General features: G+C 36.0%; 1 protein-coding gene across 3 annotated transcripts; it reads right to left on the minus strand.

Annotated features, from left to right (window-relative positions):
* Positions 1-1411: 1411 nt before the first annotated feature.
* usp16 (ubiquitin specific peptidase 16) lies at positions 1412-16466 on the minus strand. 3 transcript variants are annotated; one of them, XM_067365774.1, is made up of 17 exons: positions 16320-16466; positions 15967-16047; positions 15710-15888; positions 15533-15633; positions 15332-15447; positions 12053-12249; positions 11874-11969; positions 11651-11781; positions 9607-9694; positions 9406-9487; positions 8043-8188; positions 7741-7914; positions 6392-7055; positions 5967-6061; positions 5782-5868; positions 4040-4187; positions 1412-3910 (listed from the first exon to the last, which is right to left on the minus strand). In XM_067365774.1, the coding sequence occupies exons 2-17, from the start codon at positions 16025-16027 to the stop codon at positions 3789-3791; spliced, it is 2487 nt and encodes an 828-aa protein (XP_067221875.1). In that variant the 5' UTR covers positions 16028-16047; positions 16320-16466; the 3' UTR covers positions 1412-3788. The 3 variants fall into 3 exon arrangements, with proteins under 3 accessions (XP_067221875.1, XP_067221874.1, XP_067221873.1); XM_067365773.1 differs by having other exon boundaries at positions 1412-3913; XM_067365772.1 differs by having other exon boundaries at positions 4025-4187.
* Positions 16467-26373: the final 9907 nt, after the last annotated feature.

Raw genomic sequence — 26373 nt, forward strand, 5'->3', positions numbered from 1 at the left:
ATAGATAGATAGATAGATAGATAGATAGATAGATAGATAGATAGATAGATAGATAGATAGAAAGGGTCAGATGATAGATAGATAGATAGATAGATAGATAGATAGATAGATAGATAGATAGATAGATAGATAGATAGATAGAAAGGGTCAGATGATAGATAGATAGATAGATAGATAGATAGATAGATAGATAGATAGATAGATAGATAGATAGATAGATAGATAGATAGAAAGGGTCAGATGATAGATAGATAGATAGATAGATAGATAGATAGATAGATAGATAGATAGATAGATAGATAGATAGATAGATAGATAGAAAGGGTCAGATGATAGATAGATAGATAGATAGATAGATAGATAGATAGATAGATAGATAGATAGATAGATAGATAGATAGATAGATAGATAGATAGATAGATAGATAGAAAGGGTCAGATGATTGATAGATAATGTCAGATGATAGATAGACAGACAGACCATTTTTATTAAACGAATTGTTTAATCTTACCATTTAAATATATATTATGCAATTTAAATACATTTAAATGTCTTGTTTAGATTAAAATATAATGACATTAACATGGACTTTAAATCCGTGCAAACGCACAAACACGCACCGTTGAATGACAAAGGCGAATCTCACCAACAAAACATCTACATTTCTGTCACACTCTGAGACATTAAATAAACAATATGTTTGTATTAACAGAATGCGGATTAGAAATTTAGAATTGATTTGTTTTTATCTGTTATTGTTGCTTACCTTTAGAGTCCGACACTTCCGGCTTAGATGGTTACCGTGGAGACCGCTCCCTCTCTTGCTCAGTTCTAAACTCCCGCCATAGCAAAAGAATACGATACAAAACTGGAGCGGCAAATGCATTGAACTGATCTGATTAGGAAGTGGCCCGGAAGTTCTAATTGGTCAGGTATGTTCATATACAAATTAAATGTTTTAATTTTAACTCACCACTGGAAACTCTTTTCTACTTTAGTAGCTTTAAAGTTTCTCAAAATCTCATTCTGGTATAAATTATTCCTCATAACTGCTGAGAGAACGGCCGTGTCACGTGGTGTTTGTCACTTTACAGACAAGGCGGGACTAAAAGGACACGGGCATTTTACAGTGACTGATATGTATATACATCAAAAGCCAAACCTTTCGTTTATTAGATTTATTTAAAGTTCATATTTTTGTAGACTTTCCAAGATAACATAAACAGTTCTGAGGTTTGAAAGCGGCTAAATAGTTTAAGATTTTCGAGCCGTCAAGCGCCCCCTTGAGAAATAACCTTTAATAGTAAATGGTGCCGCCCAATATTATTTTGTTTCTACGATAATGTTTCAAGAGACGCTTGAATGCTCGTTTTAAACTGTCAGAAGTGAAAATTGTCATTAAAAAAATAAATAAATAACATATTTTATTTATATAGCACCTTTCAAGAACACATTACATAATACTGACAAATAACACAAATAATACAGATGCACAATCAGGGAACAACAAAGTGAACCAAAGTCCCTAGTCTTTGAGTGAACAGGCAGTCAGACATACAAGGCAATAGCTGAGATAAGTATGGATCTGATAATGAAAATAACAATCATTTAACAAAACATACTGTGAATAAATGAGTTTAGAGTTCAGTCTTAAAGGTCTGGAGTGAGGAAACAGCAGGACAGCTTGTTCCAAATCTCAGAAGCTGAAATGCTGATCACCCTTCCACCAACAGTTGATAGTTTGAACTTGGGTAATACAAGCAAATTCTCAGTGCTCTATCTAAAAGTACAGTCAGGAACATAAGGGTGTATTAATTCTGTAAGATATGAATGTGCTAAACCATGGCAGGCCTTAAAAACTAGGATAAGCATTTTGAATTGTATAGTCAGTACGGTTGCTAAAGGATGGGAGTGATGTGAGCGGATTTTATGTTTTAAATGTAAGGGCACAAGCAGCTGAGTTTTGAACTATTTGCAAGCGATTAAAGGCTTTAGTGGGTAAGCCACAAAACAGAGTTACAACAGTCCAGACGCAAGGTTATAAAAGCACGGATAACAGCTTCAGCATATTTGAGATTTAGCAAAGGTCGTATACGGACAATGTTATGAAGACGAATAACAGGATTTAACAAGCTGGCTAATACGGGGTTCAAAGCATAATTTGGAATCAATTAGTACCCCACAAATCTGTATAGTGGGTGAACTATTGTATAACTCCATCAGTATGAATGGAGAAGTCATTTTGGGAAAAGACAAGGGATTTAGGGCCTACTAACAGGATTTCTGTTTTGTCAGTATTCTGTTTTAAGAAGTTTTGAGCCATCCATACATTGAGATCTTGTAGACAGGAAGTGATGGAAGGGGGAGGAAAAACAATATTAGCCTGAAAGGTAAGATAGATTTGTGTATCATCAGCGTAACTGTGGAAATTAAGACCATGACGCTGGATGATCTGACCAAGAGGAAGCATGTAGATTAGAATTAGAAGTGGACCAAGAACGGATCCTTGAGGTACACCACAGGAAACAGTGACCGAGCGATTTCTGTGTTTATTAATACTAATAAATTGTTGCCTGTCCAAAAGATATGAAGTTAGCCATGAAAGACAGTACCAGTTACATGATAGATAGGAGTACTGAATGGCAAACAGCATCAAAAGCTACACTCACATCCAAGAGGAGCAGGAGGCGGAGGGCACCAGTATTTTAACGTTCTTAAATTATTAGAAAAAACAAAATATTTTTTAAAGGCAGGAATTTATTTTGAGCTTCAGTGCGCTCTGTGAGATTTCTGGAGAATAAAATAACAAATCTGAAAAAACAAGTCTTCAGACTCTGTTCATATACTAAAATTTCATGTTGAAGTTCATGACTCATGAATATGATGCCATTATTTTGAGGACAGGAAGGTATTTATTGCAATATAAAATTGTACCAATATATATTTCTGGTGGGGGAAAAAAAAAGTGTTTTACATTTTAAAAATAAAAAGGATGAATCTCATGACTGTTAAGTCATGTCTTGTTCTTATTTCACCCCAAAATAAAATATTTTTAATTATTTTGAATAAAGAAAATGAAACGTATTTCTAAAACATTATTTTATTAAGACCAGCTGTATGTTTACATCATGTTATTTATTGTACTGAATTTAATTAACACTGACTAAATTTTAAAAATGTGTCATGGTCATTTAGTGTGTTACAATATTAAAAATGAGACTCGTAACAGTGAATGTAAACCATAATGAGAATTGTGGGGATATGAACTTAACTGTCATTAAAAAAATGAAATACATAGATTTATATACCTATGATTTTGGGGTGAAATTTGACTTTTCGTCATGAGATTTACTCAAAATGACCATTTCTCCTGGCAGCAGAGTCCTGGAAGATTGTGCAGCAGAGTCCTGGAAGATTGTGCAGGACAATCAGATACTTTGAGATACGTTGTATGAGGCAAATGACCAAAGCTTTATCAAGCCATGCTATCATGATCTAGAGGTAAGAAAAAACATTTCATTGCTTTCAAATCTCCACTGAGAATTATTAACAAATTAAAAAAAAAAAAAAAAATACAATGATCGCAAACAAGTTCTGCATCTTGTTTGCATGAATCAAAACTTTCCCTTGAACAGCAGCTGATAATGTAGAGAAAAAAAAGAAAGGATGCTCATACAAACAACTTTGATTCAAGTTTTCAATCCATTTGCATTGTTTTAACATGATTTCCCAGCAGTTGGAATGAAGCACCAGCAGCCCTTTGTTTTGAAGCTCAGTCCTCATATGGGTTATGAGATCTTCTCGTAGAACAGGAGGTAGGCTTGGGAACTCTGCACTTTGGCCTCTGTAACCGGATGGACACTGCTGTCGCTGATGTGGAACCATGATCCTTTACTGGCCTCAGTGTTACCTGCTACGAGAGAATGATTGGAAATGAATAATAATCAAAATTCGATTTTCCTGCCTCCAATATTATTGCATGTTCAAATAAATTCATAAAGCTCATTGAAATCTCAGACTCAACAGTGCTGATACTCACAACCAGCAGCCAACCCGTTTTCTACGTAATTGTGCGTGGATGGTCGTGATTTAACGTAGGCTGTGTAGTGTCCGGACCGCATGGTGCCGCTGTGCTCCACTATGCCATAAAGACTATACAGCACTTGCGTCTCGCCCTCCTTCACACCCTAAAAACAGAAAAAGGGTTTGATGCACTGCTCATCTGAGAGTTTTGACCAGTTTTGAGTGAGTTTACTGAACCTAGAGCACAAGGAATGGCATGAAATATGGCATGAGTAATCGTTGAAAGATCGCAATCTCAATTCGATTACCCATGTGATCTCATTCCTAAATGACAATGATTTTTTTAAACCCTATAGACATATCTGAATAGTATGTAATAGTCTTTTCAATCAGACAGTATCATTATTTCTGTGTTACAATAATTCAAATTTTCACAGAAGTACTGGAAGAAAAGTTTATAGTTCGGATATAAACACTGATGTCTTTGGTAGCCATTAAAATATGAAATGATGTGAATTTGTACATTTTAATGTGTTTGAAAGACAAAATCCTTCCAAAGACAGTAATATGTGCTTAAATGACTCACAGAGTGATAATTCAAATAATAATTACTGGAGCTGATTAGATATGCAGTGGTTCAATGTTGAAAAAAACACTTGTTAAAAAGTGAAATGATTTCTGTAATTCCAGTGATCAAATGCTGTATGGGTCTCAGTTTTCAGTGATCGGCTCACGAATGGCTGGTCTGTGTGCAATTCCACAAACCTGGAAGAACTTCTGAATGTATATAAGCAGTACATTTTTATTAAATTTAAGAGATAAAAAAAATGGAGGATCAATGAATTATGAATAATTTACTGCCATTGTGAGAACAACATGTTATCACATAATCAATAGAAAAGTAACTGTAGTCTGATTACAAGTATTTCAAAATGTAATATATTCTAATTACAAGTACTTAATTTTTGGAATCTGATTACATAAAACCAGATTACATGTCATCAGTTACTACCCAGGCCAGCAGGCATTACGCCAGTGGCAACAAGTTTTGACAAAAATGTATTTGTTCTTAAATCTTTCATTCAAGAGTTTGTTCGTGCTGGTGGAAAGGGGGTGTGATTGAGTCATTGAATCATTCATTCAAACTGAAAAAAACAAAACAAAAAAAAAAACAAGCAATATATTCAAATAAAAAAAAAATGTTTTAAATAGACTGCAGCAGTTCATATTTTGTCAGAACCTCTAGTAAATTTGTAGTCACAAAACTCATGGTTCGGATCATATCACTGTTATTAAGTAACTTTGCATTTATTACTTAGAAACTAATAGCTTAAGTAATACATTATTAAAGGCACATGAACAGACTGTAAAAAGAACAAAGTGTACACCATACTGTACACACCAATAACAGCACGGAGTGCGAAAGCCTACCAAATTAAATCCTCTTTTGCCTCCTCTAGCGCTGAATGGTTTTATATCTATTTAATGTGTAAACTAGCAATACAAAACACGTGCAAATGATAACCTTTCACTCTATTGAGGTTAAACTTGCAATTGATCTGCGAATCACATGCTTGCCGAACCGTGGGGCTTGGTCCATATGGATCACGGATCAACAACAATCCATTTAACCACTAGTAAATTGTTATTTTATTTAGTTGTCTATTCAGAGTCTTGGAAGGATTGTGATCTCTATTTGATTCTCGATTCATCCACAAACGTGCCACTCTACGTGAAAACAAATGATCATTCGCTCACCTTGCAGTTTAAAGAGCAGAAAGGAGCAAGATCTAGGATCTGAGGAAACTGCACATGTCTGTTCACCTTACAAACACTGTATCCAACCTACAAGCAAATAAATGACAAAATAAGGGTGTAAATGCAGATTTCTTTGAGTTTATCAGTGTGGTGAGGTCTGGGACAGGAGGAACAAAGTGTTTTACCTGCTGGAATCTCTTCAGGTGGAGCGTGAGCACTGCTGGAGGATGAGAGATCAACATCTGCTTCAGTGCTTCTCTGTAAACAGCTTTCTTACCACCTGAATCATGAAAAAATCAGTTTAGAAACACTGCTGTCAAAATTGAGGTTTATGAAAAACATTAAGTTTTATGTTCAATAACTTTAAAAAAATGGTTAGACAATATTAAATGACATTTAATGTATTTTAAATATAGCAAATTAGATGTTAGAAAATAGCTGAAACATTATATACTGCACAATATTTTCTAAACGGTCACTAAAAAATAATAAAAAAACAGTACAACAGTATTTTCTATTTGCTAGGCAAGGGGTTTTTGAGTTGATGCAAAGCTAATAAAAAAAAGAAAAAAGTTAATATAGTAAATAATGTAAAAGGTGAGCACAGTACCGTCTGAGGCTTTAGACTGGCGTTTTGTACAGGTAACACACATCAGCCTGTTGTTCTCTGTGAGATGTTCCACCTCAGTGAACTGGTAAAGACAGGACTCCACCGAACACTCCTGCTTCACTGGCGACTCCCTGGTAGTCAGTGCATGAAAAGCAAGCTCAGGGTCCTGATTCACCACAGTGTATTCTTTAGCATCAGCTGAGTCATCATCTCCATTCTCCATCTCACATTTAGGAGCTGTTTTTAGTGACATAGTATTCAGTTCTTCTACCAATAGATCCTCTTCAACACAAAGCTGGTCAGCACCATCCTCCTCCTCCTCAATTTCATTCAAATCTTCCACTTTGTCTCCCTCCATAGACACATCTTCAGAGGTCTGGTCTTCGGATAAGGCAGTGAAACGGTTCTTGCCAGCAGTAGCATGTTCTTGCTCGGGTTCCTCATCATCTTCATCTTCATCTTCATCCTCATTTTGTGAGTGTGTGGGAGGTTTCTCAAGGATCAAATGCTCCTGGCTGTTTTTATCTGGTTCCACATCAGCACTGCCATTTACTGACACACTCTGATCAGAGCTGTCTGCTGGATCGGTGCTGCTAGCTGTGCTCTGATTGGTCAGAGCATCCAGATTGACTTTACCACCCAGTTTCTGCTGCCGTCTCTGATTCTACGGATACAAAAGCCAAAAAATATGCGCATTGCACATTGTCTGGCTTCTACTTGATATTGTGAAAAAAAAAAGTTACTGGAACATGATATTTAGAAAACATGCAAGGAGAATATCAGTCATAAAAACTAGGGCGCAGACTGAAAACTTTAAAACAAAAGTGAGAAATGTTGCAATAAACTGAAATAAGTGTAAGTTGAAGCTCTAAAATTAATAACTGATCAGTTATCAATATCAATAAAAAACCTTAAAAATGAATAAAAGTGAAAAATAACATTATTAAAAATAAATAAAATGACAAAATGACTAAAATTGAAAACAAAATGAACCAACAAAAAATATAAAAATAAAAGCTAATTGAAAATATTAATAAAACTAAAATAATACTTATATTATCTTATACTTATATACTTAATACTTATATTGTCTATTATCCCCTGCCTAGGCTGTTAGTAGAGTTTGAAAAACAAAAAGGAAGCTAAAACATTATTAATCTACCAAAGAAATTATTAATAATTAATATCAATATGTTCACAATTTAATTCTGTTTCATATATATACATATATTTTAATGAAATTAAATTAACATTTATTTTACATAATATTTACAATATCAAACAAAGCCATTAAAAATAAATGCCTACATTTTGGCGATTAAACAGCCTGGTCAATTGTGTGTCTTTACCTTGGCTTGTTTCTTGGCCTGTTTCTTGGCTTTCTTCTGCTGGTACTTGCTTCCTGTTCCTGTAGACATGTCTTCATTCCCATTGGCCAGAGATGTTGTGCTGTCTCGATCTCCATCATCACTGACGCTGCTGCGATACTGAGGGGTTTTCTTCTGATTCTTCTTCCTGTAGGCCTGGAGGAGACACACAAATCAGTTCACTTCCCCAGAACATGCTCACGCTTTACAACAGCAATTATGCACATTTTTCCAGAAGGAAGAGCTTAAGTGTTTGAGGGATAAAGCAGCTACATGAATCTTACCTCATCAGCTACTGGAAGAGAAAGATCCAGAAACATTTCTGTCACCAGAGACACAGTTCTGCACTCTTTACACATCACCGTGCTACTCATCTCTCCACCAAACACTCGGTCCACAAAGTTCTTAGGTGCACCGTTTTTCTCATAATCTGGTGAAAAAAGATTGAGAAAGTCAAAGTTTTGAATTTAATATTACTCATGTTATGATTAAAAAGTTAGGGGTTTAACCATGTCTTATTCATTACATTATAATTAGTGCTGTCAAAATTAACGCACATGCGATTAACTTTTTCAGTTCAACGCATTAAAATTATGTAACACAATTAACACAGTATCTGTTTTTTTCCGTCATCCTTTAGCTAGTGTTACATTATATGATCACGCTATCATTCATTCAAGCTCAATAAGATGCAAAAATAACAAATCTGTACTGGCACGCTGTCTGTAACCCCTTATTTACACTGCACGTGTCTGTGGCGCATTACGGCTGCAACGTGGAGCTGATCCGGAGCTGATCCGCTGCCACTCTAGTCAATGCTTGTGTTTACACCAGCCACGCCACGTTTCAGAAGCGTCCCAGAAGTGGTTCACCACACCGCTTCGCTAAAAATAGGCTAAAGATAGGCGTTAAGTCTATTTTTGAAAGATGCTCATATACAAAATAAAGTCAAAACAATTACGCTGTGAAGACTCCTGCTCATATTTCACATCACTAGGAGGCCAGAAATTGAGGACAAGAGATTCGAAGTTGAAGAACTTTTGTCCTTGTCGTCCATAACTGGACTTTTAAGTGTATTAACTTCGTCTGTAGGCTACAGCAAAATAAAGTATGGCATACGTCGGAGAGGCAAATCTAGAGGTCTCGCGAATCCAGCCGGTTCGCTTCTGAAATGCTTCTGGTCTGAGTTGACACCACATAGAGGACGGAACAAAATCTTGCGGGAGGCGTAACGCACCACAGTGTAAACAAGGGGTGAATCTCCTGTCTGACAGACACACACGACTCGTGCACACAGAAAGCCATTTCAGACAGAGCGCTGTCCACATTCAGTTCTCTTTCGAGCTTGAACATACAGAAACACACAAAAGTATACCAAAATTCCCGCTTTGTAGAGTATCCTCATAAGCACAGTCTTAAATAAGTTAAATAAAGTCTTAAATGACCGTAAAGAGTTATGAGGACATTGGATGCGTCAGATGTGTCCCCAATAAACCTGCTGCTGTCTGTCATTAATGTTAATTAAATAACAAAAGACAAAGAGAAAATCACTCACTTAAAAAAAAAAAAAAAAAAAAAAAAAATCAATTGACAGTACTAATTATAATATATTTGTTGTTGTTCTGATAATCTAATAAGGACTTGTACCTTTAAGAACCTTCTTCATCTGCTCAGCCTCTAAGCTTTTGCCAGAGTTTTTCAAAGCATCCAGAATTCCAGAATTCACTCTCTAAAAAATACAGGAAATAAACCAACAGGACTTGGTTACACTAAAATGTCTCAAACATCCCTTAATCAAATGAAATGGGAAAGGAAAACAAGCAGCTATGTGCTGTTAGAGGTCCATACTTTCATTTCTTCTGCCCTCATGCCATCCAGAAGGTACCGGAGCAGCTCCTGACTGTCCTGCTGCTGAAAGCCTTTAAAGCGTGGAGCTCTGTGAACAACAGATAGTAAGAAGTCTTTTATTCTCACTAAGGGGTGGCTGCACCAGCTGTGCGCAAGTTGCATCATAGCCTAGCACAGCCCTTGACGTAAAGATGCACTGAGTTACATCTTGTTTTTAACTGTAAAACTTAGTTGAAGCATGACTCTACGTATAAACTAAATATTTCCAGAGGAATGTTATTAAAAGGTGTTATAGAAGATGTTTTGTTTTATACATTTTTGCAATATTACTTGAAACTGTCTTTACTAACTGATAAAAGACTATTTATTAGGTGCACTGAAAGGAATAATATTAATATACATCATCTGTGCACGAGGTAGGGCCTTAAAAACGATTTGCGTAAACGATTGGCCCTCTGGCTTGTCAATCACTGCTATTACATTCCTTGTGAGAGACGTGCGCGACTGCGCTCTCCGGTAACTTTCCCCAGGCGCCGCATGCAATGTTTTTGTCAGGAGTAACAAGTTACAACTGCAGATTATGAGTTACCTGCGGTGAGTCCGACATAATGAATCCACTAACACGACACAGTGAATGCCGGTGGTAAACAAACACTCGTGTTCCAATACTCGTGCACGAGTTTTGGGAGGCGTTCCCTCGAAATGAGCTGTGAAGGAGGGGGGCTGTTCTTACGCATGCGCTCATTTCAAAAACTCACTAACAGTCTTTGGTTTCTCAGTCGTCGAAAACACTCTATAGCACCTTTAACATATAAAACACCTATTATGATATTCATGATTAAGTAGCATAATAAGTTAGAATGATGGAAAAACTGAAATTCACAGCATTTAAACAACTTCTGCTCATGTATTTGAAGGCTGGTATTGGATCATTGAGCGTTTAGTCACATTATGCTACTACACATTACTTCATGGAGAGCTTACGCCCTACTAGCTATGGCCTACCTTAAGAACAAATGGTGCAACAAGTTAGTTACAAACTATCTAGTAGTTACTAAGCCTCTAGTTTGGACTTTACGTTTCAGTTTAACTAAGAACTTACGAATGGCTGGTGCAACCCTACACTAGGCTGCATTTATTTAAACAAAAATACAGTAAAAAACACTAATATTGTGAAATATTATTACAATTTCATTTTTATTTTAAAATGTAATTTATTCTCTGAATTTTCAGCATCATTACTCCAGTCTTCAGTGTCACATGATCCTTCAGAAATCATTCTAATGTGATGATTCGCTGCTCAAACATTTCTGACTATTATCAATGTTGAAAACAGTTGTGCTGGTTAATATTTTTTGTGAAAACTGGGATTATCTGATGAATAGAAAGTTCAAAAGGATAGCATTTATTTGAAATAGCAATCTTTTGTCACAATGCAAAACTCATTACTGCCACTTAATACCAATTTAATGCTTAATAAAAAAAGATTAAAACCTTTTAAAAAAATCGTACTAACCCCATCCCTTTGAACTAGTGTAAATCAAAATGGTCTTAATTATATTTTTTGTATTTTTAATAGTATTTATAATAATTATTTATAACTTTTTGTCATTTTATTAATTGTAAAAGTGAAGAGAGAGGCAGATGGGTTTGAAACATGATGCAGGGCAAATCCAAGTCTCCTGTGATCATTATGACCAAACTAGCAAACAAGAAACTAAAAATATATGAAATAGAAGTTCTTTTCACATGTAGGTGTAAAATAAATCAGGATTACACTTTATTTTAAGGTGATATACTTACATTGCACTTACATAAGTACTGAGTAATATTAATTAACTACATGTACTTATTATAGAGTTACTGTTAGGGTTTGGTTTAGGGTTAGTTACTTGTAATTATGCATAATTTACTGTTATTACTATAGTAAGTAATGTGTAACTACCTCACCTTAAAATAAAGTGTTACCTAAATCAGCATAAGGGAACATTCCTCTTATTATATGAGGCTGCTGTGTTGGGAACATTTTTATGTGGATTCTTACTTTTTACACACTTGTGTGAAGAGTTCTTTAGGGGTCACAACACCTTTCTTGGTCTCCTGGATTTCATTCAGTAACTGACACATAGCCAGTGTGAGAGATCCGGGCCTTTCCAGCTGGATCTGAAGAGATTCCTGAATTAACATAATGTGAAAAAGTCCTGTTAGATGAAGATTCATGCATAAACCGACACAGAGAAGAGCATAATAAGGCTCAGCATTACTACCAGCTCAGATGACAGTGCAGGTGTGATGGTGAAGCAGCTCTTCTCATCCAAAATCTGGTGAAGCAGTTCTCGCAAATACTGCGTCTGAGATAAATTCTGAGAGGGAGACGAGAGCAAAAGAGTTTTCAGAGCTTGTTTACATGCAGCAATATGTAGCATCTCAAACTCTGACTCTGTACCTGCACGACTGCATTGAAGAAACACGTGTTGCCCAGATTACTGAGACCCCTGACGCACACAACACCAGAGCTTCCTGTCGCTGCTGCTTTCTGTCTTTTGGGACTGTCATCATGCTTGGAGTTGCTCTTCTGGTTCTCCTTGTTCTCTTTCTCTTCGTCCAGTATTTGCTCAGCAGGAATCTCTTCCTTCTTACATTCTGCAGAGTATGCAGGCAAATTTATGCTTTTTTTAATTTTTTATTGAAACTAGTGCCTTTAATATTGTAATTTCAAAATACCCAAAATATAGGTGTCTAAATATATTGATAATATCACTAAAAAAGCATTTCAAAATATATAATGCAGTTTTCTCCCTACATTAAGACAAATAATTATTTTAAAACAAGGGCCTTGAAAACATGAAAACATGCTTTAAAAAGAAAAAAAAAAGTTTAAAAAGTCCTCCGGGTTTCGTGTTCCTGCGCTCGGCATTGCAGTTTGATACACGCTCCGAACCAATGATTCAAAACAAAAGATTCATAAAACTTCAAAGCTTCATGAAGCAGTGTTTTGAAATTGCCCATCACTAGATATTGTTGAATAAAGTTATTTTTTGTGCCGCACAAGAAGTATTCTTGTTGCTTCATAACATTAAGGTTGAACCACTGCAGTCACATGAACTGTTTTAAATAAGTCTTCAGTAGCTTTCTGGGCATCTGAAAGTGTTAATTACCTTGCTGGCAATGGACGTCTCACTGAGCCATTGGATTTCATCAAAAATATCTTAATTTGTGTTCGGAAGATGAACAAAGGTCTTACGGGTGTGGAACGACATGAGGGTGAGTAATTAATGACAGAATTTTCATTTTTGGGTGAAAATTTCCAACAATGACTGATGAATTTGCACATGTATTTTTTTTTCTAAAAGCATATTAAAACACCACAGACACATAAAGATCATCAAAAACTTGATTTTCACACAGGGGGTCTTTAAGTTAATAAAAAAATTGTAGTTAAGAAGCTAAATGTTCAACTAAATGTTTCATTGTCCCTTCCTAATTGAAATGTAAAATGAAAATGTAAAGTAGAAATACATGACTTTATACAACAATTATATTTATGGATATTATATTATATTATATTATATTATATTATATTATATTATATTATATTATATTAACATAGCTCAAAAAAGTTGCCCCATGTATCATCACTTTAAGGCCTGGTTTCATAGACAGGGCTTAGATTAAGTCAGGACTAAAGGGTTAGTTCACCCAAAAATGAAAATTCCATCATTTATTACTCACCCTCAGGCCATTCCACACCCGTAAGGACTTCGTTTATCTTCAGAACACCAATTAAGATATTTTTGTTGAAATCCGATGGCTCAGTGAGGCCTGCATAGGGAGCAATGACACTTCCTCTCTCAAGATCCATTAAGGTACTAAAAATATATTTAAAATCGGTTAATGTGAGTACAGTGATTCAATATTAATATTATAAAGCGACAAGAATATTTTTGGTGGCCGATTTCAAAATGCTGCTTCAGGAAGCTTTGGAGCATTATGAATCTTTTGTGTCGAATCAGCAGTTCGAATTGCCAAAGTCACGTGATTTCAGCAGTTTGGCGGTTTGACACTTGATCCGAATCATGATTCGACACAAAAGATTCATAATGCTCTGAAGCTTCCTGAAGCAGTGTTTTGAAATTGGCCATCAATAGATATTGTTAAAAAGTCATTATTTAGTTTTTTTGTTCGGTGCACCAAAAATATTCTCGTCGCTTTATAATATTAATATTGAACCACTGTACTCACATGGTCCGATTTAAATATGTTTTAGTACATTAATGGATCTTGAGAGAGGAAATGTCATTACTGGCTATGCAGGCCTCACTGAGCCATCAAATTTCAACAAAAATATTTTAATTTATGTTTCTAAGATTAATAAAGGTCTTAAGGTGTGGAACAACATGAGGGTGAGTAATAAAAGACATTATTTTCATTTTTGAGTGAACTAACCCTTTAAGCCTTAGTTCAATTAGGACATTTAAAGGGATAGTTCACCCAAAAATGAAAATTTGATGTTTATCTGCTTACCCCCAGTGCATCCAAGATGTAGGTGACTTATGCTTCAGTCGAATGCAAATTATGATTTTTAACTGCAACCGCTGCCGTCTGTCAGTCAAATAATAGCAGTAGATGGGAACTTCAACTATAACAGTAAATAAAACTTGCTTAGACAAATCAAAAATAAAACCTGCGGCTCGTGACGACACATTAATGTCCTAAGACACGAAACGATCGGTTTGTGCAAGAAACCGAACAGTATTTATATCATTTTTTACCTCTAATACACCACCATGTCCAACTTCGTTCAGCTTCCTGTTAGTGAGGTCAAATAACGCGTTCTGAAGACGGAAGTGATGTCTCGCCCATATACTTCAATGAGCGCGAAACATCACTTCCGTTGTCAGAGCGCGAACAGACCTCACTAGCCGGAAGCTGAACGAAGTTGGACATAGTGGTGTATTAGAGGTAAAAAATTATATAAATACTGTTCGGTTTCTCGCACAAACCGTCAGGTTTTAATTTTAATTTGTCTATGGAAGTTTTTTCGACTCTTATTGTTCAAGTTCCCAATCACTGCTATTATTTGACTGACAGACGGCAGCGGTTGCAGTTAAAAATCATAATTTGCGTTCGACTGAAGAAAAAAAGTCATCTACATCTTGGATGCCCTGGGGGTAAGCAGATAAACCTCAAATTTTCATTTTTGGGTGAACTATCCCTTTAAGTAGCTTTTATAAACGTACTTAACACTACTGGTGTGCATCTTCAGGAAAAAACAATGGCAGTGACACATTTTCAGATATGTAAGTACAAGTTGCTTTGAGTTAAAACAGCTGGGACTAGGATTAAGCCTTTTCTGTAAAACCAGGGGTAAATTTTACTCAGCACAGGGTCTGATCTATCTCTCTATCCATAGAGGTGTTATTGACCTCAAACAGGTTGAAGACCCTGTTTTAATCTATTCATTTGTAGTAACAGTTGTAACACAAATGATTCTCATATTCCATAGTCCATCTTAAATCGGTCAAAGCGTGTGACCAACAGAATATCAGAATCAACCGTTAGCTGTGAGCAGATTGTTTGTCTGTTTGAAAATTTAATAATATGTTTTAAATATTACATAGTATATTCTGTTAATATTATGCACATAAATACAAGTTTGTTTAAATCATGAGCATCAGCCACTACAAAACAAAGTGAGTGGCTGTGAAAACTGTCTGGCACCTACTTTTGTTAGAGTTCCTCTTGCCAGGATCTGTCAGCACTTGTTTTCTTATGTTTTTGATCATCTGTGCCAGCTGCCCTGTGCTGGAATACTGAACTTCTTCATCACAGATGTAACACCTTGACGACACCAAGCAGAAGGTAAGAGGTCTGAACACACAAACCCTGCCACATTTCAGTGAGGGTGTGGATGTGTGTCACTTACCAGACGCTCCAGACGTCCAGGCTGAGCACTAAACAGTGTGGCTCGGATCGAGGCGTCTCATAGTGCTTAATCGCATGCTGATTCTCTGATCTCCCGCAGCCCTGATGAGGATTACAACATTGTTTATGAGCGGCTGGCCAATAGCAACATGTCATCATAAGTCACCTGATCACTTACTCTGTGGCCGCATTTCAGGCACATCCACACAGCTGGACTTTCTCTATCAGTTTCATCCTCTGAGATCTGGTTTTCAGCAGGCTTGTTCAGCTCACAGTCCTGGCACAAGCTCAGACTCAGATCAGCCTTCTTCAGTATGCTGTTGTCTATTCCTTTACGGATGTGAGTGCAGGAAACCCCTTACAAAGGAACAGGAGAATCTTCTGTGAGGTTTTATTATTAAAATCACTGGAAGCATTTCATTGTCACACATGTACCTGGTGTCTCAATGCTGCTGTCTGCTCTAGGACTTCTGTCTTTCCCCTTCTTTTTACCCATTTTGGTTTATAGAAGAGGACCTGGGTGGGGTTTTAAAATATGAATATTAACAGGCATAACAGTACATTATTATACTTTTATTATTACAAATAAACACCAATGATGTGATGACAGAAGGTCGTTTATGAGTGTGTCAGCAAATTAAGAAAAGTAATAAAATATAATCAATTTAAAGATTAAGTCTTGAATAAGTCATGAATATTTCCATTTAAACCAGTAAAAATACAAATAAACTGCGACAACTGTTGTTTTCAGATGACAAACGTGACACAAACAGTTTAGGGAAACTTACGAAGCCACCAAAATCATCTAAAACTCTGTAAACGGAATAACATCCATCCAATTTTCCGTAATCAAATAATTTGTAGCGAGACTAACTGCATTAAAACATCAATGTAAAGCATGTTCACCATTCACCAACTGCTCTGAGTATTTCCGGGTGACGTGCGATCCTGTTGAAGTTTATTTCAAAATAAGAGTCTGACTGACTGAATTTCTCGTCTTTTCTCGTAAAGTCGGACCCATCTTCTAGTGACTACATTTATTAGAAGAACATAACCAAATATACATATACATACAAAGGATACAAAAAAAAAACCAAAAAAAAAAAAAACCCAGTTAATTAAACTAGATTTATGCTCAGAAAATATACTTAAATTCCTTATTTGTGCATATTTTTGACCTCTTTCTCCTTTATGATTTTGTTACCTGCACACCTAAGGTTTTTCCATTATCATTTTATTAAGATATTTGTATTCTAGTTATGAAAGTAGGCTTTGTTTATGTTGGTATTTATTTATACTGTTTACCTTCATACAGACCAGCGCTTTTCACCACGTCATCTGAAGCTGGAATGTTCCAAAATCCAAAAGGAAAGTGAATGTAAACAAAACTAGGAGCCAAAGGTGTGTTCTATTAAATGAAATTAAACGCAGATAACAGTGGTTTACATTTCGGTGACCTATTCATGTCAAATGTATAAAAAGAACATTGTAATATCTTGGAAATTGATTATTTTGCTTAAAAACATGTCAAAATTGGACCCATTTTAGTTTATATGAACAAACTTTGGAATATGCATAAGTACTTTGTCATATTGTTTCTAATCACACTGAAAGTTACACCTTCTGAAAAAAGAAATGTATCTAAAAAATGAAAAATAGACTACCTCTACTACCTCTCTCCATTCAATATCTAAAAGTGATTTAATTCTAAATAAGACGGTTGTTCCAAATAGGTGTATTATATTGAGTAAAGACAAATTGTTCATACAGTAACTTACAGAGTGCAACAACTTGATTAAAACCAGAAAATTTAAATGGATGTTTTGTGTAGGTGGTATTGATTTGGTGAAAATCAATACCACCTACATTTTTCAAAATATTCCTGCAAACACAAAACCAAAAACTGCCAGTTTACTGTCTTTACTGTCTAGTCAGAAAAGAGAAGGGAACATGCTGTATCTAGAAATACTCCACTTTAGTAAACAGTATTCACTGAAACATGGAAATATGTATTTGCAGTCATCTTCAGAAAATATTATTTTCTTCATTTAACTTGTTCGAGTTATACCTAGGTGTTTAACACTAGATTTAATTAAGGACACAATATAGCAGTCATATAAAGTCATTAATTCACATTTACCAGAATAGGGCATGAACCATGACAGAAGCTTTAGAAAAAGAGAGAGAAAAAATATATATATTATTACCAGATTTATGGTTGTAGTTTTTAATAATTTAGGAACATAATTAACACCCTCAATCAGAATAATTTCTATTCAGTTTCATTGAAAGTATTATCCCATTTTAATATAAAGCGTGTACAGTCTCATCACTGCTCTTTTGTTGTTGGCTTCATACTTTACAGACAAACATTTTCAGTGAAATTATTTGCATGATCTTTGTCTCCCTCTGCTGTTAGAGAAATTCAAAGCATCTATCACTTCCAAAAAAGTTGGGACATTGCACAAATTGTGAAAAAAGGAATGCGATAATTTACAAATCTCATAAATTTATATTTTATTCACAATAGAATATAGATAACATATCAAATGTTGAAAGTGAGACATTTTGAAATGTCATGCCAAATATTGGCTCATTTTGGATTTCATGAGAGCTACACATTCCAAAAAAGTTGGGACAGGTAGCAATAAGAGGCCGGAAAAGTTAAATGTACATATAAGGAACAGCTGGAGGACCAATTTGTAACTTATTAGGTCAATTGGCAACATGATTGGATATAAAAAGAGCCTCTCAGAGTGGCAGTGTTTCTCAGAAGTCAAGATGGGCAGAGGATCACCAATTCCCCCAATGCTGCGGCGAAAAATAGTGGAGCAATATCAGAAAGGAGTTTCTCAGAGAAAAATTGCAAAGAGTTTGAAGTTATCATCATTACAGTGCATAATATCATCCAAAGATTCAGAGAATCTGGAACAATCTCTGTGCGTAAGGGTCAAGGCCGGAAAACCATACTGCATGCCCGTGATCTTCGGGCCATCAGACGGCACTGCATCACATACAGGAATGCTACTGTAATGGAAATCACAACATGGGCTCAGGAATACTTCCAGAAAACATTGTCGGCGAACACAATCCACCGTGCCATTCACCGTTGCCGGCTAAAACTCTATAGGTCAAAAAAGAAGCCATATCTAAACATGATCCAGAAGCCCAGGTGTTTTCTCTGCTTACACATCTGGAAAGGCACCATCAATGCTGAAAGGTATATCCAAGTTCTAGAACATCCAGACGTTGTCTCTTTCAGGGAAGATCTTGCATTTTCCAACATGACAATGCCAGACCACATACTGCATCAATTAAAACATCATGGCTGCGTAGAAGAAGGATCCGGGTACTGAAATGGCCAGCCTGCAGTCCAGATCTTTCACCCATAGAAAACATTTGCCACAACATAAAGAGGAAGATGTGACAAAGAAGACCGTTGAGCAACTAGAAGCCTGTATTCCTATTCCTAAACTTGAGCAACTCATCTCCTCAGTCCCCAGATGTTTGCAGACTGTTATAAAAAGAAGAGGGGATGCCACACAGTGGTAAACATGGCCTTGTCACAACTTTTTTGAGATGTGTTGATGCCATGAAAACTTATTTTTTCCTTAAAATTATACATTTTCTCAGTTTAAACATTTGATATGTCATCTATGTTGTATTCTGAATAAAATACTGAAATTTGAAACTTCCACATCACTGCATTCTGTTTTTATTCACAATTTGTACAGTGTCCCAACCTTTTTGGAATTGGGTTTGTAAAATCAACACCTCTCCAAGCTGATATGTGATCATGGGAAATAGTTTTGTCCGGCTCAATCAGACAATTGTGTATTTATTGTAAATAGCATCTGCCACCAAGGCAGGCTATTTGCATTTAGTGTAAACAGACACTCCGTTAAAGGAAACAACGCTGTTTGAATTGCAGAATAAATCTATTTTTAACACTGTCAATGGCTTGTTGCTTAAAATGTGAGTGTTTAACTTTTGCCACTTTGCTTTAATCATTTGCCATGTATATTGGGCTTTACAACATCTACAATACATTGTTTCATATTCGATACAATTCAAAGTATCAATTTTCAGAACTCATTTTCATGGGCCTTACATGTAACAAGAAACTGGTGTGAAAACACACACACAACAGTGTGATCGCTGTGGCGTTTATGTCTTCAGTCTCTAGGTGATCCTGAGGAAACTGAATAAGGAGTCCTACAATAAAACAAACACAATCACATATGGAGTATGAGACATTACTGCTAATAGATTGATAACAGTAAATGATAAACAACTCTCTTTTAATCACTTACACACAGAGACACTGATAAAGATATTCATATATTTATTGATCATAGAATTAAACTTGTATTATTATAAAGCGGAGCTGAATTATCTTATATTCTCCTGTTACACACATACAGTATGAGGCGTGTTACTGAACTTGGACTAAGTTAAAGGTACAATATGTAAAATTTTTGCAGTAAAATATCCAAAAACCACTAGGCTAGTGGTATATATTTTGTCCAGCTGATTACAAACAATATCTCTAATGTTTTCAACTACTTGTAAATCATGAGAAAATTCCCATTTTAAACAGTGACACGGGGCAGTGCAGTCGCCTGTCAATGAGTTACCTTTGTTACCGCCTTTACTGACGTAGAAACCACATGACAACAGTGCCGTGGACGAATGCGGAAGTAGAGTCTAGCGTCCAGCAAACCACTAGCTTGCTTCAAGCAGTTCCTTATTTACTTCTTGCACGTTTTATGGTGGATTGTGTTACTTATTTATGGAACATAATTACTGTTTACCATCTGCCGCTGGTTCTGTCGACAAGGACAGCTCCCGTAAACTCATTACCGGATAAGCGGAATCGGCGCCGGCGACTGTGTCATAATAAAAGTCCCGCTGCTCGTGAGGCGTGTGTTGATCAATCGCTCCAGCTCCTCGTTCAGCTCCCGCAACACTTGGTCCTGCTCTGCTTCATACAACAGTAACGTTAATAATCGCATCCACGAACATGAGTTCTTCCAGACTCCAATCCCTATTCTTTTGCACCGTCCGTTGAGATGGATACCACATGTCCCAAGTTTCCACTCTAAAACTTGGCGTCATCAAACTACGCCTTTGTTTTGAATAGGCTTCTAGCGACCTCTAGTGGAAAAAATATCACAAATTGTACCTTTAAAAGCTTTAAATAAAAATGTACTCACAATAGTATAGTCCCTCCAGTATATAATGTGGATCACCCTTCAGATCAAAGAGCAACTTCACTCCTGAATTTCAGTTTGTTCCAAGACAGATCCAATACTCTAAGCTGCGAGGGGTTTGATCTCAGAGCTGAAGCCAGTGCAGCACAACCTTCATCTGTGATATCCCAATGTCTCATCCTGTAGAGAACAATGACAGAATGTGAATTGTAATTCAAGTGTCTGTAGTTTGTTATTCTCTTTGGTCTCAGAGCAGGTCACCTCATGCTCATTACTGATCTCTCCACATTCACTCTCTGTGATGTAGAGCTTGGTGTAGATCTTATTCAGGAGTGTTGGGTGCTTTGCTGCTGCCTCGTACACTCAAACTTTGGCATCAGATTTGATCTAAATATGTCGAAGACTTGGCTGTAAAATATAAAAAAAAACACAGTATTACATGAGTGAATAAGCACAATGTCTTCTGTATTCTGTACCATATATTCAAATCATTCAAATCATCTATTTTACAGGAATGATTTACCTGAGATCAGGCTGTGTATCCAATTTTGACTGAACTATAAAAAAGAGATTAAAGTGAATCCTTTGAATTTATAATTTATGACAAAGGCACTCACTTTATGATTTTTCTTTTGCACAAAGTTCTTACAAAAATTGTGGATTTTAGAGTGTTTTCACAGATTTGTCTCTTTATTAGGGCTGGGACAATACTATTGACGCATAACAATTTGTGAATAATTTCTGATATTTTCCAAATGCATCACAAATCGATTCTGAGCTTAGTTTTTAACAGCAGATGCCGTTCTAGGCTATTTTTTTTAAATGCACACTCAAATGCTCACGAAGAAGATCGCTCATGCATTCTGAAAATGTATTTGCACCTCAGAATGCTTTAATGGTGCAAGATTAATGTAAACAGCCCACTGCAAACACCCCTGTAATTCGCTTCAACCTTTTCGAATTTTATCATGGATTATTTTATAGAAGTTTCAAGCGGTGTGTGTAAGGAATTGGAAGGAAGCAGAGTAAAGCATGCAGTGCCATCTGCTGTTGAAAACTAAGCTAAGAATCGATTCAAGAGAGAATTGAGATACATACGGAAAATATCAGAATCAATCCAGAATCTTTTCTACAATTTACAATATTTTGTATAAAATACTACAGATACTATTCTGATAAGCTAAAATGCCATACTATAAAACACATTTTAATGTCAATGTTATATCTGAGATCAGTCTGTGTATCTCCAGCCAAATCTAATGGCTGATCCATAGACTCGTCACTCTTCATTGACACACAGCTAGACTCTGGTTCTGATGTCTTCTGATGAACTCAACTAGAAGAGAACAGATTTAATACCCTATGATGATAATCACTTTATTATAAGGTCTTTAAAAGTTTTTTTTCATTGAAAAAAATGTCATGAGGCAGCTGGTCTTGTTTTTAATAAAATCCTAATTTTTAACTAAAAGCATCTTCTTGCCATCTTTTATATTTAAAATGTAACTTAACACAATGTGAATTCAAAGTACCAGCATCCTGGACATAAATCTTTATCTCTGGATGTCATCCATGATGAAGCTGAACAGCTGAAACAGAATCTGATATCCACCACTGACTCTGGATGGAAATGGCAAACACAATAATTCAGCTGAACTGATCCCGAGAGACAGAGAAACAGGATCACGAGATGCTGGTGTTCTCTCAAATATACAATGATAGTCAAATGTTAAAACAAATGCTAAAGTAAACCACAGACAACATGAAACACTAATGGAATTGGAATTTTTCAGATGGAAGTGATGGAACAAAGACACAAACTAAACAAAGTAAAGAAACACTGTGACTTCAAGGAACAAAAGCCAAAAAGCTGCATACCTGCTCATAGTGTGGAAAGAGTTTCACAAAAAAAAAAAAGAAATAAAAAAAAGGAAACCTTAATGCACACATAAGAATTCAAACTGGAGAGAAACTGTATACATGCACTCAGTGTGGAAAGAGTTTTTCTCAAAGATCAGGTGTCAGGAATCATCTGCTCAATCACTCTGGAGAAAAACCATTTAACTGTGATCAGTGTGGTAAAGGTTTTAATTCATCTTCACATCTAAAGTCAGACCTGAAAGTTCATTCAGGTGAGAGGCTTTATGTGTGTTTTTCATGGCTGGATAGTTGTAAACAGCACCAGAAAACAGATGATGAAGAAAGAGATTGTGTATATAGTGAATGTGTGAAGAGCTTTACTAGAGCTGAAAACCTGAAACGACACAAAATAATTCATACGGGAGAAAAACCTTACAAGTTCTCATATTGTGACAAGACTTTCACTCATTCTGCAAACCTTAAAGTACATGAAACCTTAAAGCCGTACTAGGCTACTGTATTCTGTGTAGGAAGAGTTTTAAACATTCAAAAAGCCTTCTCACTCATATGAAAAAATATTGCAACGTTCATTTCATTTCAAATGCTTCACAAGTAAACTGTGTGAAATAAAATACTAAGTTTTTCCTAAAAGCACAATATCATCTAGATTAATTTTGTTAATTTGGTAAAAAGTCTGGAAAACTAGAAAGACTTGAGAGTTGAAGCTTCAGTCAACAACTCTTACAGTGTAAATAAAGGCATTGTTGTATTTTTATTTTCTGCTTATCAGGTCTTACTTGAATAAGATATTTATGTCATTTATTTACTAAGTGTAGCCCTACTATATTGTATTCTAATTTTGTCTTGATTCATCATTATTAAATACATCCTGTTTGTGTTTCGTTTCAATTTCATGGGCTGTTAGGACATGTACACACTGCAGCTAAATTCGGTTGTCGGTGCACCTTTTATTAGGCCTAGTGCTTAATCTTGTTCTTTACATGTGCACACAGTTCAGTAAAATACGGGAGTGACAAGCTCATTCTACAACCGATTACCTCCCGAAATATAGAGGTAGTGACAACAGGATTTACCGAAATTCTACGCAGAGTGTACAGAACCGAACTGAACAACTAGTTGTTAATGACGTTTTTAAGTAAGCAATAAGGTTCGAGAGGCTGTGCTGTATCGTGAATAAGTCACAGCTGAAGGCGTTGTTAGGCACAACGCGAAGCGGAGCCAAAAATATGTATCAATGCAACTTTCGTGAAGTAAACTTTCACTAAAGCCTTCCTTCTGCCGGAAAAAATAGTCCCTGACCGTGAACAGCAACAGAAGTTACATTATTACGCTCTTAGATGGCGGCAAAGACTGTCTTTATGAATTGTGAACATGGAACAAGACGCAACTGACAAATACTTTGACACGGGAAAACCCCTTAACTGTTAAAAGGACAAGACAATACATCGGACGTTTAAACAGATTTTTATTATGAACATAGGACTGACCTGAAGGAAAATGCTAAATCTGAATGTAGGTCCTAAACTTGCTCACTCAATCGCTTTCTCACAATACACTTCTACATAATACAGTAAGCTTCAATGAACAATATCAGTTGAGAACAAACAGTTTATGTTACTAAGAGTGGTTGCTAAGGGTGTTGTGTAGTGATACATAGAACCGTTGGGTGAAGCGGTCATAGCTGTGTTTTTTCGTGAATAAAACACAGCTATTGACCAATCAGAATCAAGGACAGGAACTAACCGTTTTATAAAAGCGCATATGAGATGTTTCTCTCTTCTGTATCACTAAAAAAAAAAGCATCACGAGCACGAGTGTTGCCAGATCTTTCTAAAAAAAACAGCGAACAAGAACAAGCCTATTGATGCAATTAGGAGATCCAAGGTCAGATGATTAAATAGATTTTATTGCTTAACAAAATATAATCATAAAATAAATGATTATGACATATTGATATGTTCTAATTATCATGCTTTTAAAGATCATCTTAAAAAGTGGCTTCTGACGAATCAGTTCTGTAAACATGTGTCTTTGTGTGTACCCGCCTAAGGGACTGCGGATGTAAATTAGCAATGTTGTATAATCCGGCTGTTTACATTTTGTATTTTATACAAATGTTCATTAACATGTATTGTCCCTATTAAATAAATCATAAAACAACAACAAACAAAAGACCATTTTGCAAAAATAAACAAACAAACACTCGCACAAATAAATCTCAAGAGGGAGCATGCCCTGCATGTGACCCTGCTAAACCCCCAAATGTTCAAATCAAAACTACGCCCAACCCCTTCATTTTTTAGCATTTTGATTTTGGACGAAATCACTTGCCTGTGATCAAAGATAGTGAGAGCTGATGTTGGGGAATTTAGCCAAATTCATGCTAAATTATTATTGATGCAGTCAAAAACTCTTTAGCTTAGCTTTGGCTAACTGAAACTAAGGAAAGGACTAGAGGTGTATTCATTATTTTATTTCAAATTCTACTGTATTATTACTCTTTTCAGCTATGTTAAGACTACATCTCTTAAAGGATTAGTTCACTTTTAAAAAAAAAATTTCCCGATAATTTACTCACCCCCATGTCATCCAAGATGTTCATGTCTTTCTTTCTTCAGTGGAAAAGAAATTAAGGTTTTTGATGAAAACATTCCAGGATTATTCTCTTATAGTGGACTTCAGTGGCCTCCAGACAGTTGAAGGTCAAAATTACAGTTTCAGTGCAGCTTTAAAGGGCTTTAAACAATACCAGACAAGGAATAAGGGTCTTATCTAGTGAAACGATCGTTTATTTCCGAAAAAAAAAAAAAAATTAAATGTAAATGCTTTATATAAACAAATGATCGTCTTGCACGTGTTTCCGCCAAACATATTTCCATATTCTTCAAAAAGCTTTCGCTGTATGTCCTACACCTTCCCTATTCTACTTACGGAATGAACGCAGTGCCAGTTCCATTTTTTTCTATAAGTAGAATAGGGAAGGTGCAGTCCACTATAATGAGAATAATCCTGGATTGTTTTCATCAAAAACCTTAATTTCTTTTTGACTGAAGAAAGAAACATCTTGGATGACATGGGGATGAATAAATTATCAGGACATTTTTTTTGAAAGTGAACTAATCCTTTAAAGCAGAGCTCTCTGGCTATAATTTTAGTAATTTTTAATATCCTGTCAATGCATACATTAATCATTGCATTTGTCCGTTTCAAAGATGTCAGAGAAAAAGCAAAAGTGTATTATTTCATTCTGGGCACCAAAGGGTCAACCCCCTAAAAAGGTTGCCAGATCAGAGGAGGAGCTCAGAAATTTAGCCCAAACCCAGAGTACTCCCCCTGGTTGTGATACGAATAGATAGAACTAGAAGTGAGGAGATGGGGTGGAGGAGGGATGCTGATAAACTGTCAACAAACAGAGGTAAGCCTGCTGTATATATACCTCTTATCGTTATTTGAGTTGATTAACTGAATGAGCTCCTCTTGTGTTAATTAGGTTAATTACCTGAACATTCTCCTCCCCAGCTTTGTTAATAAAACATCATTTTGTGACATGGGCTGCGTCCAAAAACCTAGGTAGCTGTCTTGCTGCCTCGCTGCCTTATAAGAGAATGACTTGTAAGGCGGTGTTTGTGCATGAAGGTACCTCACGAAACTGATTTCGGACAGACTTCTGAGGCAGTGTAACAGTTTAATGATCTACAGCAATATAGCGCAAGCTTTGGTGAGAACTAAACAAATTCGGATGTGCCTT

Source organism: Chanodichthys erythropterus, chromosome 17, assembly GCF_024489055.1.
Source record: "Chanodichthys erythropterus isolate Z2021 chromosome 17, ASM2448905v1, whole genome shotgun sequence".
Classification (NCBI taxonomy): Eukaryota; Metazoa; Chordata; class Actinopteri; order Cypriniformes; family Xenocyprididae; genus Chanodichthys; species Chanodichthys erythropterus.